At 37.6% G+C, this 17102-nt stretch overlaps 1 protein-coding gene across 1 annotated transcript; it reads left to right on the forward strand.

Annotated features, from left to right (window-relative positions):
* The first annotated feature begins 463 nt into the window (after positions 1-463).
* Positions 464-16791, forward strand: LOC137953642 (cullin-4-like). Its single transcript, XM_068801098.1, has 17 exons — positions 464-1017; positions 7700-7815; positions 7930-8276; positions 9583-9763; positions 9958-10080; positions 10195-10482; positions 11360-11485; positions 11692-11793; positions 12162-12215; positions 12428-12534; positions 12695-12755; positions 12879-13010; positions 13122-13259; positions 13373-13453; positions 13543-13623; positions 16207-16287; positions 16466-16791. The coding sequence occupies exons 1-17, from the start codon at positions 681-683 to the stop codon at positions 16577-16579; spliced, it is 2469 nt and encodes an 822-aa protein (XP_068657199.1). The 5' UTR covers positions 464-680; the 3' UTR covers positions 16580-16791.
* The last annotated feature ends 311 nt before the right edge of the window (positions 16792-17102 follow it).

Consider the following 17102-nt stretch of genomic DNA (forward strand, 5'->3'; position numbering starts at 1 on the left):
TTATAATTTTAAATATTATATTTAATTAATATTTCAGGAGTGAGAATTTAGATATTAAAAATAACAATTTGATTAAGTATTTAGATATTATAAAATTAAATATAGTTTTAGTATTTTATATTTATATATTTAATTAAATACATAGATTTATTTTAATTATTTGTTAGTTAAAATATATATTAACTTATTAATAAATAAAATAAATCTATTAATATTTTATTAATAAAATTTTCATTTTGCATACTAACAAAAAAATATAATTTATTTTTACTTTTATTTTCACTAGGTAATTTATTTTTATTAGATAATTTACTTTTATTTTCACTTTTACCAGGTAAATAATTTCAAAGTACAGTAACCCCCGTAGAGTAAATGACAAGAGCGGGGCGAGGGTGCGAGAGTATCATCTCCAAGGCGAGACTAGTTAACACGAACAAAACCGAAATAATCCAAGCAGCAAAAATAGAACCTACGAAGTACAAGCACACCACGTTCATATCTCCAGTTCTGGATCCTCCCTTTTGGTGTTTGCTTCTTCGGTTTTCAGTACTGCAACTGTCCCGGATCATCCGCAGTGTTTCTCCCCTCCCGTCTGAAATTCATTCTCGCTGTGATTGGTTTTGTCGAGACAAATCCATTCCTGCCTCAACGAATATGTACGATGCGCTTAAAGTGATTGGATGTCTCACTCAAAGCGTCCGCACTGTAACAGCGGTAACAGCAGCAGTAGCAGCGGCGGTCCTTCTTTCTCGAGCATGAAGAAAGCCAAGTCCCAACAGCCGTCGGGCCCCTTCTCCCTCGAAAAGAACGGTATTCAGCCGCAGCGGTCCTCCTTAAACGATGACGATGACGACGACGAGGAATCGATGTTCATCGATGAAGACGTCAAAGCAGTTGCCCCAAATGTCCTTGGCATCGGATGCTCTGGTAACACCACCGGGATGGCCGCAAATTTGTCCAGGAAAAAGGCTACACCACCTCAGCCGGCAAAAAAGCTCGTCATCAAGTTCACGAAAGGCACATTCTTCCCCCCTCCTCTCTTGTCCCATTGCCCTTCGTATTATTGCATCTGAAAAATCATGAATCGGGAGAATATTTGCACAGACCAACGTTAGGGTTAATTGTGAGGATTTTCTGTAAGAATCTTTTTGTTTAGTCTTCCTCGATGATTCAAATTGTCAGTCATGGACGAATATGATTGGACTAAATCTGAGACTTACTAAAGCAGGGAATCTACTAAAACTCCTGATTCTTGATAGAAGACGGACGTGCAGCTGAAAAACTTGGGATTAGTGTGACAATGTTTCTTATTCTCGGGGGCTTATGTTTCGAGGACTCCTTTTTGTTCTTAACAGTTCTGTCTGTTGCTAATAACTACGTGTAGCCGGCACGGTAGGAAAAAAACTACCTAATTGTATGATTTTCTGAGCTTACATCCGTTCATATCTGAAAGTAACGCTATTCCAAGAAATGGATGTTCCAAATTTGGACTTTTTATTCTATTTTATTTTTCTGATATTTTGATTTTCGAAGGATGAGAAATTGTGTTAATATTTGAAGGTCAGTGTTGGGTCTAAGAATAGGAAATGCTCCATATAACCGGGTTAAGTAAAGAAGAGAAATATAATGGAGTCAAATGATCCATGTAGTGATTAATTTGTGTTTTTCCAAAGCTTTATGCAGAGTTAGTTGAGGCCAAGCAACAAACCTTCTCATAGGTTCCACCAGCAAATGACTATGCCGCAAGAGCATTCATCCAATGAAATAACTAACTGACAGTCTCTTAGATCCTACCCGCTGAGCAATCATATCCTTCCTATTCGTTTAAGTATGACAAGAATTCTACAAGCTCTCTGAAGGCCTCAATTTGATCTCCTCTAAGCCGCACATATTGCCTGTAGGAGATCCAGAAGAACCAGACATACTGACCTCCTTCAAGCCACTCGATAGGAAATGACAAACAATCTAACCCATCTAATTGTCCTCAGAGAATGGAACCCCTTCCCTCTGCTCAGTTTGATACACCCTCAGTTGAAGACCCAAATTTGATTAACAATGGTGATTCTATTTGTTCAGATGTTACAAGAGAAAGCTTGATAAAGTCTTAGCGGCCTTTGAAATTGAGCCAAGTCAGCAATCACAAGTCCACAGCTCCTGCACTGATGTCTGCTGCATTCAATCATCAGTCGAAGATTAAAACCTGGAATATCCATGGTATGATTGATGTCCTGAAGTGCGATGTCATTCAGGATCATCTCACATCCCATAAGCCCTCCATCATCTTTCTACAAGAAACACAAATTCAGCAGATGTCTTGGTTGCTGATGTCTGGACAGAAAATATAGTGTGACCGGGACTTGATTGGTGCACTAGGCTCCTTTGGGGGCATTGCAATTTCTTGGGACAAGATATTTCTTGATTATGTGGTGGTCGACAAGGGCAACTTTTGTCTTTGTTTCTCCATTTGGTCGATTGATGTCGGTTACAATCCTGACTCTTAGGATAGAATTGGCGAGTGTCATATCTATGTGGTACACCTTGGGAGGGGTGAGGGGTGGGTGTACTTATATGACATTAGATTTTGAAATGAAGAATTCTCCATCCCCTTTGCAGTACTCCTTCCATGGCTGCTTTATGGATTTTATTGCCACTGGGGCCTGGTTGAAATCTTTCTCTCGAGAGCTTGCTTTTACTAGGACAAATGGGCAAATTTCTCGAGTTATGTCTCAGTTGAATTGGTTTCCCTCTACGATATCTTGACTTGAGTTGTTTTGTAAGTCCATTCTTTATATTTATCCTAGACCTACTTCAAACCACTCTCCGAACCTCTTAGATAGTGAGAGCATGATTCTGGGATCCATCCCCTTCCAATTTGAGCTTGTGTGGCTTGCTGACCAAGATCTTCCTTGTTTGTTTGAGATGTGGTGGAAGGGTTTTGCGGTCACTGGGTCTCCTTGTTATAGGTTCACCATCAAGTTTTTTTTTTTTTGGAAATTGAAAAGTTTTATTGATTGGTTTGGAATATAAGATGCGCTAGAAGGGAAGAAAGATTTAACCTCGAGGGGGAGCAAGATCCCGAATACAAGATTAGAATGGGAGACCATGTTCTTGGTTAACTTCTTTTGCTGTATTATTGGTAGAACGGTATATGTGCTGCCACCCAATTTGAATAGAGTTACAAATTTCTTTGATCTCATCTAATATATGCCTGATTTTCCATTTGGGAGGGATTTTTTTTCAAGTCAATTTATAACCTAATCTATGTCTCCCTCTTGCACCTAGTTGGAGAAATGCTATGTGTAAATTTTCAGTCCTGTTAACAGTGCCTTCATTTCTGTGTCTATTAGGTTACAGAGAACCATTGAAACTAGAGTAGACCATGAGAATTTTATTTTAGTGGTCCTTTATCAGTCCTCCAACCCTATCTGGACTAAAGTGCCAATGATCTACCATCAAAGTTCAGTTTCATCCAAATGTATTGAGGAGGGGACCAAGGTGCCATTTGGGGTAGTGAAGTCATCTTTGAATAAGATAATTACTTTCCAGCTTCTTCGAATGATTGAGGTAGGCAGTGGTGGGATGCCAAAGACATGCCCTCAAGATTATATGGAATGGAGCATACCTTCTAAAATTCCTCCAATGAATTTTTGACTGCCATTGAAAGTTTTGTATTTTTGTTCTTTCCAAATGTGCCAAACTGACAGCTGAAGTGGAAAATTTCTGAGCCTCTTACCAGTTTTTGGCAGTGAGATTGATTCTCGACCAGCAGTTACGATATGATTGGGGAAAACACATGCACATGTTATGTTTCTTGAAAATGGTCCCTCAGATCTCATAACTGATTTTAGAATTCAGAGATACATGGTTTGAAAATTCTTCCTCTTTCTTCTTTAAGATTGGTTGACCCCTTCTAGAAAGCTTATTGCAGGTCAATATTTTTTAATGCTGCTAGCCAGAAAATGCTTAACCTTTTGCTGTCCCGGTATACTTCCAAGCTGTGCTGCATTAGATTATTTTTCTGTTACCACTAGTGGCCTTTGGGGGTTTTAGATTTGCTAAAAAATAGCATAAGCGCACAACACAACAACAACAAATCGGTGATTGCCATATGAGAAAAAATATATCAGTAGATCACATGGGTTGTCGGACGTGAAAAATGTAGTAGTAAAAATTCGCTCACTGAAAATGAATTTAGAGTTACTGATGTTGGAATATACCTCAGTTTTGACACTGAGGAATATGCATTCAGCGGGTCCGAATTCAGTTTCACCATCACTAAAATTCATTTTCAGCGAAGCTGAATTTTTTCATGTCCGATAGCCCATATGATCCACTGACATATTTTTCTTTCATGACAATCACCTATTTGCTGCTGTCATGTTGCACCCTTATGTTGTTTCGGCTGATCTGTGCCCGCGTTACGAATGTATAAAATGAGGTTGTGGAAAGAGATTTGATGGCTCCAAGCTTGAATCGGGTGTCATGGTCTTTGCTCTTTGATGTATATTTTTTTTTTGAAATGTTGATAATTTTATTTAAAAAAAGGATGATACATCAAGGGAAACCTCCCCTAACAACAAAAGATTGAAGAGGAGGGGGGTGTTAATTTAGAACACAAACCAGTAACTGATTTGGCTGATCTAAGTACATGAGACCAAGTACAAGAAATGGCGGAGACAATGTCCAAAATATCAAGAAAAATCTGCCAGTGACGCCATGGGAGGAAGGATGAGGTGGAGCACCATCCGATGACGACCTTGGAGTCTCCCTCCATGATAAGGGGACCAGTGAAGCAGTCCTGAAAAATACACAAGCCATTAAGGAGACTAGAGAGCTCAGCAGTGGTCGAGTCAGCAGTTCCAAGAGGGCCAGAGCTCTTTGATGTATATGTTGTGATGCTGCTGTAGTAACCTGCTTGCTTCTATCGCTTCTTCATAATTTAATGGTCTTCTTTAGTTGAAAATTCCTGCCAGAACTGGAGTGGGATATTTCTCTTGGGCCAGCCATTGAGATACTTGGATTGGAGGCTAATGTATAAAGGCATGGTAACTGTGTAGCAAGGGGGTTGTGGCCTATCCAGCAAGTTCACCACCAAGTTTGAGCTTCTGTAGCTGAATATCAAAGCATAAGAAGAAGAAGAAGGACGATTATCTACTTGGATTGGAGTCTAATTTGTAAAGGCATGAGAACTTTGTTGCAAGGGGATTGTGGCCTATCCACCAAGTTCACCACTGAGTTTGAGCTTCTCAAGTTGAAGATCAAAGCTTAAGGAGAAGAAGAAAAAGATGATTATCTTGCAAAAATCAACACCTTGGACAACCCAAAAGAAACTATATCTCTTATTGTTATGGTACTCAATGATGTGCTACTTCTAAGACTGAGCTCAAGAACATCATCATTAATGGGAGGACATTTTGGAAGCAACATACTTTTTGTAGCTCAAAGAAGGAGACACAAAAACAAAACTTTTTCACATCATTGCTAAGGCTCACTAGAGATGGAACACTCTCTTCCTTGAATGTCAATAGCTTTGCTTCTTACGGTTTGAGTTGTATTGCTGACACTCTTGTTGATTATTTTGCAGATTACAGATGCCCCTATCGCCTATGATATGCTGCATTATACTTCACGGGCTCTGCGTGATGGCTGCCAATTCCCTTGAACTTCCATTCTCTAATGAAGAAATGGAAAACCCTTATTTCCTTCTTCTTCTTTTTTGAACGAGATGATTCATTAATCAAAGAAACAAATTAAAAACTAAAAGAGAACTCCCTTTTTTTTTTTTAAATGATACTGATTTTTATTAAGTCAAAGCTCAAAAAACAAATTACAAAGGAGGGAAGCCTTCCAAAACAATGAGAGATTGTTGGGAAGTTCCGAATTTTGCCAATTTATCAGCCAAAGAATTGGCTGATCTAGGAATGAGATTTCAATTACAATGTCAACAATACAATGTGTGATAGGCCAGTATTGCCAACGGGGGGAGCTGTCTTTGGAACACAACTAATGTCAGTCTTTGAGTCTCCTTTAATGATTAACTTGCCATGGAGACGTTCCTTAAAAATTTGGAGGTCGAATGGAAGAGCACTAACTTCAGCAGTATTGGAATCAACAAGGATGTTCTAGTTATGATGAAGGGAAGAATCCCTCATACTAGCAAACTCAGGTTAATTATGGATCCATGAAGAGATATGTCCAATGATAATAGAAGCAACACTGATCTGAACTTTCTGTTAAACTTCCTATTATTCTTTTCCTTCCAAATTCCCTATGGAATTTGGGCTAAACAAGTTGAAAGAATGATCTTTCCAAGCTTTTGAATCCTAGTATCAAGGATGATTCTGCACATACCAAGGAGGTTCATCAGAATGCAAAATTGTAAACACTGTATATATGTGAGTCCTAATCTTCATGTTGTTAAGAGTTTGGAGCTTAAAGATAGAACTGTATATAGGCGATTAGTTGGACAACTCAGAGGGCATAACATCACATTTATAGTAGGTTATATGAGACAGTTTATGGAAAATCCGCAAAAAAAACATCTTGAGGTAACACGAAGAATTTTGAGATACTTAAGGGGCTGTTGTATAAGTGTCATGACAATTAGATGCAAATTATGTAGGATCGAAGGTAAGATAAGAAGTCAACCATTGGAGTCTTCTACTTTTTTGGGAGGCTTGAATTGGAAATGTAAAAAGCAGAATATGGTATCAAAAAAATTAGGTGCAAAGGCTGAATATAGAGCTATGGCATACACCAAGTGAACTCATGTTGGTACAGTTAGTGTTTGAAGAGTTCGGATTTGAAATTAAAGATCCTATGTTTATGAAGTGTGACAACTAGGCAACCATCTTTATTGCAAATAATCCAATGTTCCAAGAGAGAACAAAACATATTGAACTACCATTATGTTCATGATGCTGTAATGAGTGGAAGATTGTTACCTTTCATGTGAAGTCTGTCGATTTGCTTGGAGGTGTATTTACAAAGGCTCTTGGAAAATGTGAGTTTATTAATTTTTTCTACAAGCTGGGGCTTTGTGACATGTATGCCCCATGTTGATAGAGTGTTAAAAAAATAGTGTTGGACATACTTATATCATATTTCACATTATGTAATTATGTCACTCTATGTCTAGAGCCAGGAGTTTGAGAGTTACTGTATTAAGATGAGGTGTTACGTGATATCCACGTATGTGGGGCATTTCAATCCTTCTATTGTAAAGTAATTAGGTGATAAATAAATAGAGAGTAGGAGTCAATTTTGACTCCTAACTAGATGCCGTTGTTGATGGCTGTTGCTGCTATCTTTCTCTTTCTCTTTTGCATCTCTCCTTTCTCTTCTCCTCTGTTCTAATTTTATTACTCTCAGAATTTTATAGACTGATTACATTGTTCAATTGCACAGGCACAACCTACTGTCCTCTGGTTCTGAAAAATTTCAATATCAAATGTTGGGATATCTGAATTTTTTTGATTCGAGTGTTTGCTATTTCTTTTTCATTAATAAAGATACCATATTTAAAAGAAAAAAAGGTAGGGGTTTAAGGTTTCGGAAAGCAGTGTCATTTTTCATGGAATGGGGTTTATGTTTAAAATTGTCAAGTAAAGAGTGCTAATAATACAGTTTATTAAGGTTTTTATGGTTTCCACTGGAGAGTGCCTTGATATTTGTATTTCTTATGTTTTGATTGCTGTAGATAAACCTAAGCTACCTTCAAATTTTGAAGAGGATACATGGGCAACATTAAAGTCAGCTATTACCGCTATATTTTTGAAGCAACCTGATCCTTGCGACTCCGAGAAACTTTATCAGGTATGTTATTACATCTATCTTTTTTTTTGTTAATTTTCATTTTTATGTGGTTCTCTCCCCTATAGAATTCTTCAATTTTATATATCATGCAAAACTCCCGGTTTTTCGTCACAGGCTGTTAATGATCTTTGTTTGCACAAGATGGGAGGGAATTTGTACCAACGAATTCAGAAAGAATGTGAAGCACACATATCCACGACTCTGCAATCACTGGTTGGTCAAAGTCCAGATTTGGTGGTATTTCTTTCCTTGGTTGAGAAATGTTGGCAAGATCTTTGTGACCAGATGTTGATGATTCGTGGTATAGCCTTATACCTTGACAGAACCTATGTCAAACAAAATCCAAATGTTCGCTCATTGTGGGACATGGGGTTACAGCTGTTTCGGAAACATCTTTCGTTGTCTCCAGAAGTTGAACACAAAACTGTCACTGGCCTTTTAAGACTGATAGAAAGGGAAAGGTATTTTTAGCTTTTCTGCAAATATGAGAGGAAAGCATGCATGATATGGAGATGAATATGCATTCAGGATCTTTTGTGCTGTTCCAAGATGTAATTACTTGCTTGTGGTGCAACACTTGTCTTTGCAGTTCGTAGAGTTCTTTTTAGTATGCATGCAAGATATTAGCCTCCTATGAATTTGGGCTGTTTAGAATGTTAAAAAATAGATTGAAGTCCATCCCCAAATGACCAATTGAAGTTTAAGAGGTATTTTTCCAACTAATAATCACATGATTTTTCTTGATTTCACCCTATTTAGGATTATTCCCACAAACACTCCCACTCACAATCAAGTGCAAACATGGATAATGGCCTTGTGACATGGCAAACATAAAGAAGTTACAAACTATATAGGGCACTGACTAGGCTCAACAATATGTATACCCAGTTTTGATATCTTTTGAAAGTTAGGTTCTGGTCCATTTCAAAATGACTAGCTTTAGTTTGGTGGCCTGTTCCTAGCGTATAACCTTAGGATTTTTCATGATTTTAACCAATGTAGGATTGTTCCTGCCAACTCAGAACAACCTTTACAGCTTGAGATGTCACAGTATGTTTGAGTTGAAGTATCATCAACACATAAGGTTGGTCAAACTTGTTTTTTAGCTGCTTAATGAGGCTAATTAAGTGGCAATTATGTTACCAACTTAAAAAAATTAGGAGTGTCTTATGTCATGTGTCATTAGTATGACAAAATATGGCTAATAGATGTTTTGTAACATTTCAAGGAAATTATTTGTATTCTCACATATTGTACATTCTACGTGATTATAACATATCTTGCTATGAAATTTGGAATGAAATTCTGTAGTGTTTGCTCTTTTGTTGCTAAAACATGGTTGTGTTTGTTGCATCATTGTTTCTTTACCATAAAATTTCATGTCAACATTTTGACAAGGACACAGCTAGAGTTATACTTCAGGGCTTGTAGGACACAACCCAATTGATAGCTGGCCAGTTCGAGATATTGGCCAGCATCTCCTGCTTTGCTGCTAAATTGGTGAGAAATCAGAATTTGCCCAGTCTCCTTCTTTGCTACTAAATTGATGAGAAATCAGAATTTGCGTAAGGTCTTAGGTTAAATTCTGTCTGGTCCGAGATACTTGGGTCTGTCTCTGTAATCAATATTCATAGAAAATGTTTTTTTTTTCATATCTTTTGCAAATCTTGTTTCAATACTGAAACTTTCATAACATGTTCAATATTTTTATTGAGAAATTAGTTGCTCATTCTGATATATCATAACAATTTTCTCTCAATTTGTCAGATTAGGTGAAGCGATTGACAGGACACTTCTAAATCATCTTCTGAAGATGTTCACAGGCCTAGGGATCTACACAGAAAGCTTTGAGAAGCCGTTTCTTGAGTGCACATCTGAATTTTATGCTGCTGAGGGTGTGAAATTCATGCAGCAATCAGATGTTCCTGATTACTTAAAACATGTTGAGGTGCATTAATGTGCTTCTATATTTTCCCTTTCATCCCATTCTCTAGTAAATGTCTCCCCTTTCCAAAAGAAATCCATATTTTATGAAATTTCTTATAGACCTTGTTTTTTGTAATAAAATTTATTTTTTCTATGAAATTCTGTTCTAAATTCACATAAGAAACAAGTGAGAAGAAGTAACTTCCATGCCTGCAGTTAAGGTTGCATGAAGAACATGAAAGATGTTTACTGTACCTGGATGCAAGCACAAGAAAGCCTCTGGTGGCTACAGCGGAAAGACAACTTCTTGATCGGCACACATCTGCAATTCTTGATAAGGTGATGGGATGCTGACAAACTTCATTCATGAAGTTTGACTTATGCTTTCTAACGATCCTTTTAGTTGATGAAGACTCAGGTCTTTCCTTAATCCATGTCTTGTACTTTTTTCAGGGATTTTCAATGCTTATGGATGCAAACCGAATAGAGGACCTTCACAGAATGTATGGATTATTTTTGAGAGTTAATTCTCTCGAATCACTTCGACAAGCATTGAGCTCATACATCCGTGGGACTGGTCAGGGGATTATCATGGACGAAGAGAAAGACAGAGATTTGGTCTCTTGTCTCTTAGATTTCAAGGCATCCCTTGACACCATATGGGAACTCAGCTTTTCCAAAAATGAGGCCTTTTCTAACACCATAAAGGATGCCTTTGAGCATCTCATTAACCTTCGTCAGGTGAAGACAAGCAGAATGAACTTCATTTCTTTTTGTCACATCTGCCTTTTTGTTTTTCTTTTTTTTTCAGGAGAAGGCAATGGGGTTAAAGGTTTATCTGTTCCACTTAATTGCTTGGTCTTTGTTTTTTTTTAATTGACAAAAGATGTGAATATCCTCAAGATGGGAATAATTATTATTTTTCTTGTTGCAGTTTTCTTCTTTGAATCAATTTGAATTTGTACACCAACACTTCACAGGCCTAAGTTTCATTGCCAAAAAAAATCATACTTTAAAATCATGAACATAGTTGGAAGGTATCCTAGCAGTTCTATAAATGGTTGGGTGAATTATAGTAAGAGATTTGGTGGCTTTTGACATGGTAAAACCTTGGGGTTCATACTTTAGGCAAAAACAGGAAACTAAAAGAGGAAAGCAAGCTGTAGAAGAAGAAGAAGAAAGAAAAAGGAGCTTGAGAGCAGAAGAAGAGAGAGAAATAGTTACATGAGAAAATAAAATTTTCATTATTGTAACTTAAGTCAAGCAATATTCCAAGGATATGGAAAGTCTGCCAGGTTTATCTTCATAGGTCATGATATTTTCAAGTGTGTATGAATAAAAATCTTCCTACATAATACCAAGTTTTGGCTGAAGTGATTCAAACTAAGCAGATTTGCTCAAGTGAAAGTATTAGTGACATGGGCATGGGAAGTTTGGGGGGGGCTTCATTAAAAGGAAAGTATTGATGAAACCAGATAAGGCACATGCCACTTTATGATTATGCTTGATTACCATATATATTTTATTGTGAACTCATCCCACAGATTGGATGTTAAGTTGTATTCATGCATTACTCCTATATGAGCAAGAAATGATTTGTTTGTGGTCTCTTGTACAGAACCGACCTGCTGAGCTGATTGCAAAGTATTTGGATGAGAAACTTCGTGCCGGTAATAAGGGCACTTCTGAAGAGGAGTTGGAGAGTACTCTCGATAAAGTTTTGGTTTTGTTTAGATTTATACAGGCAAGCTTCTTCTTTCCTTCTTAAAAAAGACCACGGTGCCTTCCTTACTGTGCTCGTTTGAAACATATGGCATTTATTGTCCTTTTAGAAGGCCTCAATGTTCTTTTTCTTATTTAAAATATTTGCTTCTCTATGAGCATTTTTTTTAGTAAAAGTTTATCTAATTTAGTGTACGATGCTTGTGCTTTGGTTTTGTGCTAACTCAGGGCAAAGATGTATTTGAAGCATTCTATAAGAAAGATCTTGCAAAGAGGTTACTGCTGGGTAAAAGTGCTTCGATTGATGCTGAGAAGTCAATGATCTCAAAGGTAATTTGCCATCTGTATATAATAGAAGTCTCTCATTAAGCTCTTGTAGTCAGAAGAATCCATCTAAAACTAGAGATGCAAATACTTAACCGACATCCAATTGGTGTTACAAGGAATATTCACTAGAATGATGGCCAACCAAGTTTGCATCATTTGGTGGTGCATTTGTAGATTGCGAATTTGAGCAAGATCACTCTTTTGCATCTCTGTTATTGATGGATATCTGATTGGGCAATATGGATTTTGGGCTCTTAAAGAATGTGAAATATAAGGGTAAAATGCTTATAGTTAGCATGCCTCTCTCTGTCTCTCTCTCTTTGACATACCATACTCCTTGGTGTCAACAAGTTCCTATCTTTTTGTCTCAGCTCAAGACTGAATGTGGTAGCCAGTTTACCAATAAACTTGAAGGAATGTTCAAGGTGCGTCTTGCAGTGATTTGATAATTTCTTTCCTTAAGAAAATAAAATCAGGTCCTTTGTTTAGATTGTTTATTTTAATTTAGTTTTGCTCAGTATTCATTTCTATGATGGTAGTGGAGGAAGTGAATGTTGTTTAACTTCTAAGGGTTTTTTTCATCAATGTAGTTTGTGCTTTTGATTTATCTCTAAATTTTACTGGTGCTTTACCTCAGGATATTGAGTTATCAAAGGAAATAAATGAGTCCTTTAAACAGTCATCCCAAGCGAGGACAAAGCTACCAACCGGGATTGAATTAAGTGTCCATGTCTTGACAACTGGGTGGGTGTGTGTTTCTTTTTTTTACCTTCATAGTGCAGATAATGAAGTGGTCTTTTATGGCAATTTTCTTTTAATCATTTTAATGTCTCGAACATGCTTCCTGATATGCAATGTTGAGGACTAAAGCTTTTTGGTTTATCTGGGGCATCTATTACGACAGGTACTGGCCAACATATCCTCCGATGGATGTTCGACTTCCTCATGAACTGAATGTTTATCAGGTTGCTATCATCAATCTCTGAACTTAAAAAGAAAAGTTCCCACCTCTCATATCCTTATCATTGTATTGGTATTGGTAATTGATCTTTCATGTCATTACTTATGGTCGCCTGTTGGTTTGAAAGGACATTTTCAAAGAGTTCTATTTGAGCAAGTATAGTGGGAGGCGTCTAATGTGGCAAAATTCATTGGGTCACTGTGTGTTGAAAGCAGAGTTTCCGAAAGGGAAAAAAGAGTTGGCAGTTTCTCTCTTTCAGGTTTGTGTCCTTTTTGTATGTCTTTTAAGAAGGCAGAAGCTTTTTCTGTTGACTCATCTTTCTAATTATGTCATCTGTGTCTTGCCTTTGCATTCAATCTGTTTGCACTAGACTGTGCTCTTGATGCTGTTCAATGATACCCAAAGGCTTAGTTTTCAAGATATCAAGGAATCTACTGGTATAGAAGATAAAGAGCTAAGAAGGACTTTGCAGTCGCTTGCTTGTGGGAAAGTTCGTGTGCTTCAGAAGGTGGGTGGTATTCATGACTTTGTTCTCCTTTCCTAGAGCACTTTTACTCATCTGTGCTTTGATGTCATTTTGTCTGAAATTGAACTTGGAAATTCTGGGTGGTGGTTTTGCAGCTCCCTAAAGGTAGAGAAGTTGATGACAATGACTTGTTTGTTTTCAATGACGAATTTAGTGCCCCTCTATACCGCATAAAGGTACCTTTATATGTTCTAGATTATGAAAAATGAAACACCAAACTTGAAGTTTTGAGCCGAAACATGAGCTACATGCTTTTCTGGTCTAGGTGAATGCAATTCAGATGAAGGAAACTGTTGAAGAGAACACCAGCACCACCGAGAGAGTGTTCCAAGATCGCCAATATCAGGTTTGGCCATCTGTTTTAATTTTCTTTTCCTGGAATCGATATCTTTATTGGGAGAGAACAGAAATTTAAGGCTGTGTTGCGTGTAGCACATGTTGTTGGGGCATAATAAAATACTTGGATCAGAGGGAATAGTTTTGTCTAAAAGAGATCTTCATAGCAACACTGGTGCCTTTTTTGAGCCCATCAAGATAGTTGACCATGTGGGCATCTATGAGATTTTTTTCTGTATTTAAATGTCATGATTTTTCTCATGTGCTTTTTGTACTTTTAAAAGTTTTCTCAGACACTCACGTTATCAAAATGCCTTAATGAGATTGTTGTTGCCAACAATTTGAAATTCAAACTGGATCTGTATTGGAGGGAACATTTAGGAAGAGAGACAGAGATGAAAAGGGGAAAGAAGACAGTTTGAGTGAATGAGATGAGGCGGGATATGATACAAAATACTGGTTGAAGTAGCTAGGCAGTGCAATTTTTGCAGTCAGATTTTCTTCTGTTTTCTGAGTAAAGTAACAGGAAGGAACAAAACTAACTTTTGGAGTTTGGGGGTATTATTGTCTTGCTCTTCAGGAGGCATCCATTTTGTCTATTGTGCGCCATATGGGTATTTCTATGCCATGAAGGTGGCCTTGAGGGCCTTCCTTGTGGGTGTTCAGGTGTATGTATGGTATGGCTTTAATGAGCCCCTGTTGGTGGTTGGGGGCACCACTATCATCAATAGTCAGACAATAGAGAAGAAGTCTCTTGTGGTGTGGCTTTTGCATTTATTTGATGAATTAAAAGAAATTAATAGGAATCTGATTGTTGATTGGTTCACACTCCTAGAAGTGCCAAGAGCATTGTGGATAGTTTGGCAAGAAGTGGCATAACCAATTAAGGGACATGCTTTTCTGTTGAATCAATATTTAACAATCTCGATTGTACTTTCTTTCATTATCTTCAATGAAATTCTCATCATTAAAAAAAAAGAGTTAAAACTAACATAATCAATTGTCACCAAATACAGATGTCTTGATCACCTTTAGCCAGGGATGGGTGTATCACCCATATGTATGCCATGTCGGCTGATAAGTATCGTATATCAGCTGATAAGTCGGAGTTCACCCTGGCTGATACAGTACAGGGAAGCTTGATACGTATTAAATTTCAGGGTATCTGATGTATCAGAAAACCAATACGTCTACCTGCCTTTGGCTTCCTCATAAGAGGTGAGGCCTTTCTAAAATGGAGAATGTTTTTGGTAAGACCACCATTGTAACTTGAAGATCTATTGAACTTCTTTTATTTCTTTTCTTTCTAAAGCCATCAAGTTACAGTAGCTATCGCAGCTCTTTAAAGAGTTGCTTCCAATTTAGCCAAAGGCCAAGAGTGACATTGAATGAGGGAAGAAAGCTAGGAAGCATAAATTAGATCCTAAATTGGTGAAGACAGGCCCCAAACAAAGAAGCTATGCTGGAAACTATGATTTGTCGTCTCATTGTCTATGTTGCAGAATTTGTGAAGGTTTGTATCCACTTGAAATTTATGCTGTTCACAAGTGAGAACTTTGTCCTTGGTTGCACATCCTTGGAGGATCAAGGAGCTTCCTGGACAAAGCTCCAAAGGAGCTGTCAAAGCTAATGACATTTCCTGAGAGTAGGGGAGTAAAAAGAAGCGATGGAGAAGAGACAAAGATTTTAAGGCCGATAGTATCTGTCATTTCCATTCTTTAGGATGGTTTATGGTACAGAGCATATACCCACTTGTTTCACTGTCTGAAAGGGCATTTTGTGAAATTGGGGTTCCAAGAAGAAACTTGACAATGATAAGAGGGTCCAAAGTGAGTGGTGGAATCCCTTTATTGAGGGCGACTCTTCTGTTATTAGCCTGGTATCTGGCAGATCTCTTCCGCCTGGCTACCTCTTTTGCATTTTTTACTTGATGGAGGATAGTGCTATGCGATTTACTGTCCCCCGGGGCCATGCTGTTGGGTCTACTAGCATTATTGTTGACTCATTACAAGAGTTGGTTTCTTGCGGCAATGTCTTGTTGTGGGGGCTACCTTTTCTCTAGACTAGTGATATTCTATATGCACTGTTTGCCTGTTGTCTTGTTCAAAGAATAAAATCATTCTGTATTTGGTGTGCATTTTGTATTTTGAGCACTTTGCTTGGGAATATTACATTATCACCTTGTCCCTGTTGTTGGTTCAAGATGGTAGGATGTGCTAATTCTCATTGTGGTCCCTTGAAGAGTAAAAAACCCCTTCCAGAAATTACTCATGAAAACTGTTTCTGTTAGACATGATCATCGTAGGTATATCATGCAATTTGGCTTTCTTTCACAAAAATTTCTCCTACCGTATAAGCTTTGTATGGGTGATGAGTTCCCTCTTTCCATTATTACAGGGCTGAATATTTGATTATTATGAGGGCTATAACCTTCACAACTAGAGCTTCCTTAACAAGCACGCACATACCTCATGCTTACTTTTTCTCACTAAAGACTTCCATGACTTCGAACAACTAACTTTTCTAACAAGTTGATTACATATGAGCCACATAATCAAGTTACTTGCATGCCCTAACCCCAGTTATATTGCAGGTTGATGCTGCAATTGTTCGTATTATGAAGACCAGGAAAGTACTAAGCCACACCTTATTGATAACAGAACTTTTCCAGCAGGTAAAAATGTACAGGGTCATTTATCACACCTACAAGGCTTTACTTTAGAATCCCATCTTTTGTTGGATGAGCTTGGGGTTTCGTCTAAACTTTTCTGGTCTTCTCAAATTGAGCTAATGTTTGTTTATTCTGTTTGGCTTTTGGAGAATGTTATCTGATAGCTTACGGTTGCTGACAGCTCAAATTTCCAATAAAGCCAGCGGATCTGAAGAAAAGGATTGAGAGCCTTATTGACAGGGAGTATTTGGAGCGAGACAAGAGCAACCCACAGATATACAATTACCTCGCTTAGGTTGACGAAGAATTTTGGAGTATTCATGAACCAGAACATCGTTCTGTAAATGATACAGGAGGAGAAGCCCTCCAACAAGTAATGTGCAATGCATTGAAGGCTCTTCTTCTTTTCTGCAACAATGTACAGCTACTTGATTTTATTTATTTGACAACTCGTAGTGTACTAGCCCCTTTTCTTCTTCCTGGACTTGGGTTTTACAGGGGTTGTTCCATGATCTCCAGTTCCATCTCTCATTTCATCGAAGGGAAACTTCCTTGAGGGTGGGGCTTCCTATATCGTTGGCAAATGGAAAGACTCCATTGATGCTGAAAGAGAGAGGGTGAAGCAATTGAGAATTACAAAATAAAATGAAAATTCATGGGAGTTCAATGATCATCAGAAATTTAAAGTTCACATTCAGTAAAGTCTATAAAATTTTAGTAGAAACAAAAAAATCAAAGGAAACATAGCCAATATCTGGGATTTCTTTATAGAATTAGATTCCGTCATTCCTGTGACCTTCTATACAAACAAACAGTCA

The sequence above is a fragment of the Aristolochia californica genome, unplaced genomic scaffold (assembly GCF_029961685.1).
Source record: "Aristolochia californica isolate CCGP_79_NKW_82.1479 unplaced genomic scaffold, dmAriCali1.0.hap1 SCAF_16, whole genome shotgun sequence".
Lineage (NCBI taxonomy): Eukaryota > Viridiplantae > Streptophyta > Magnoliopsida > Piperales > Aristolochiaceae > Aristolochia > Aristolochia californica.

Coding starts and splice junctions, on each gene's coding strand:
- LOC137953642 (XM_068801098.1), top strand. CDS start 681: ATGTCTCACTCAAAGCGTCCGCACTGTAACAGCGGTAACAGCAGCAGT. Junction 11,486..11,691: donor TTTTGTTTAGATTTATACAG/GCAAGCTTCTTC, acceptor GTGCTAACTCAG/GGCAAAGATGTATTTGAAGC. Junction 11,794..12,161: donor AGAAGTCAATGATCTCAAAG/GTAATTTGCCAT, acceptor TTTTTGTCTCAG/CTCAAGACTGAATGTGGTAG.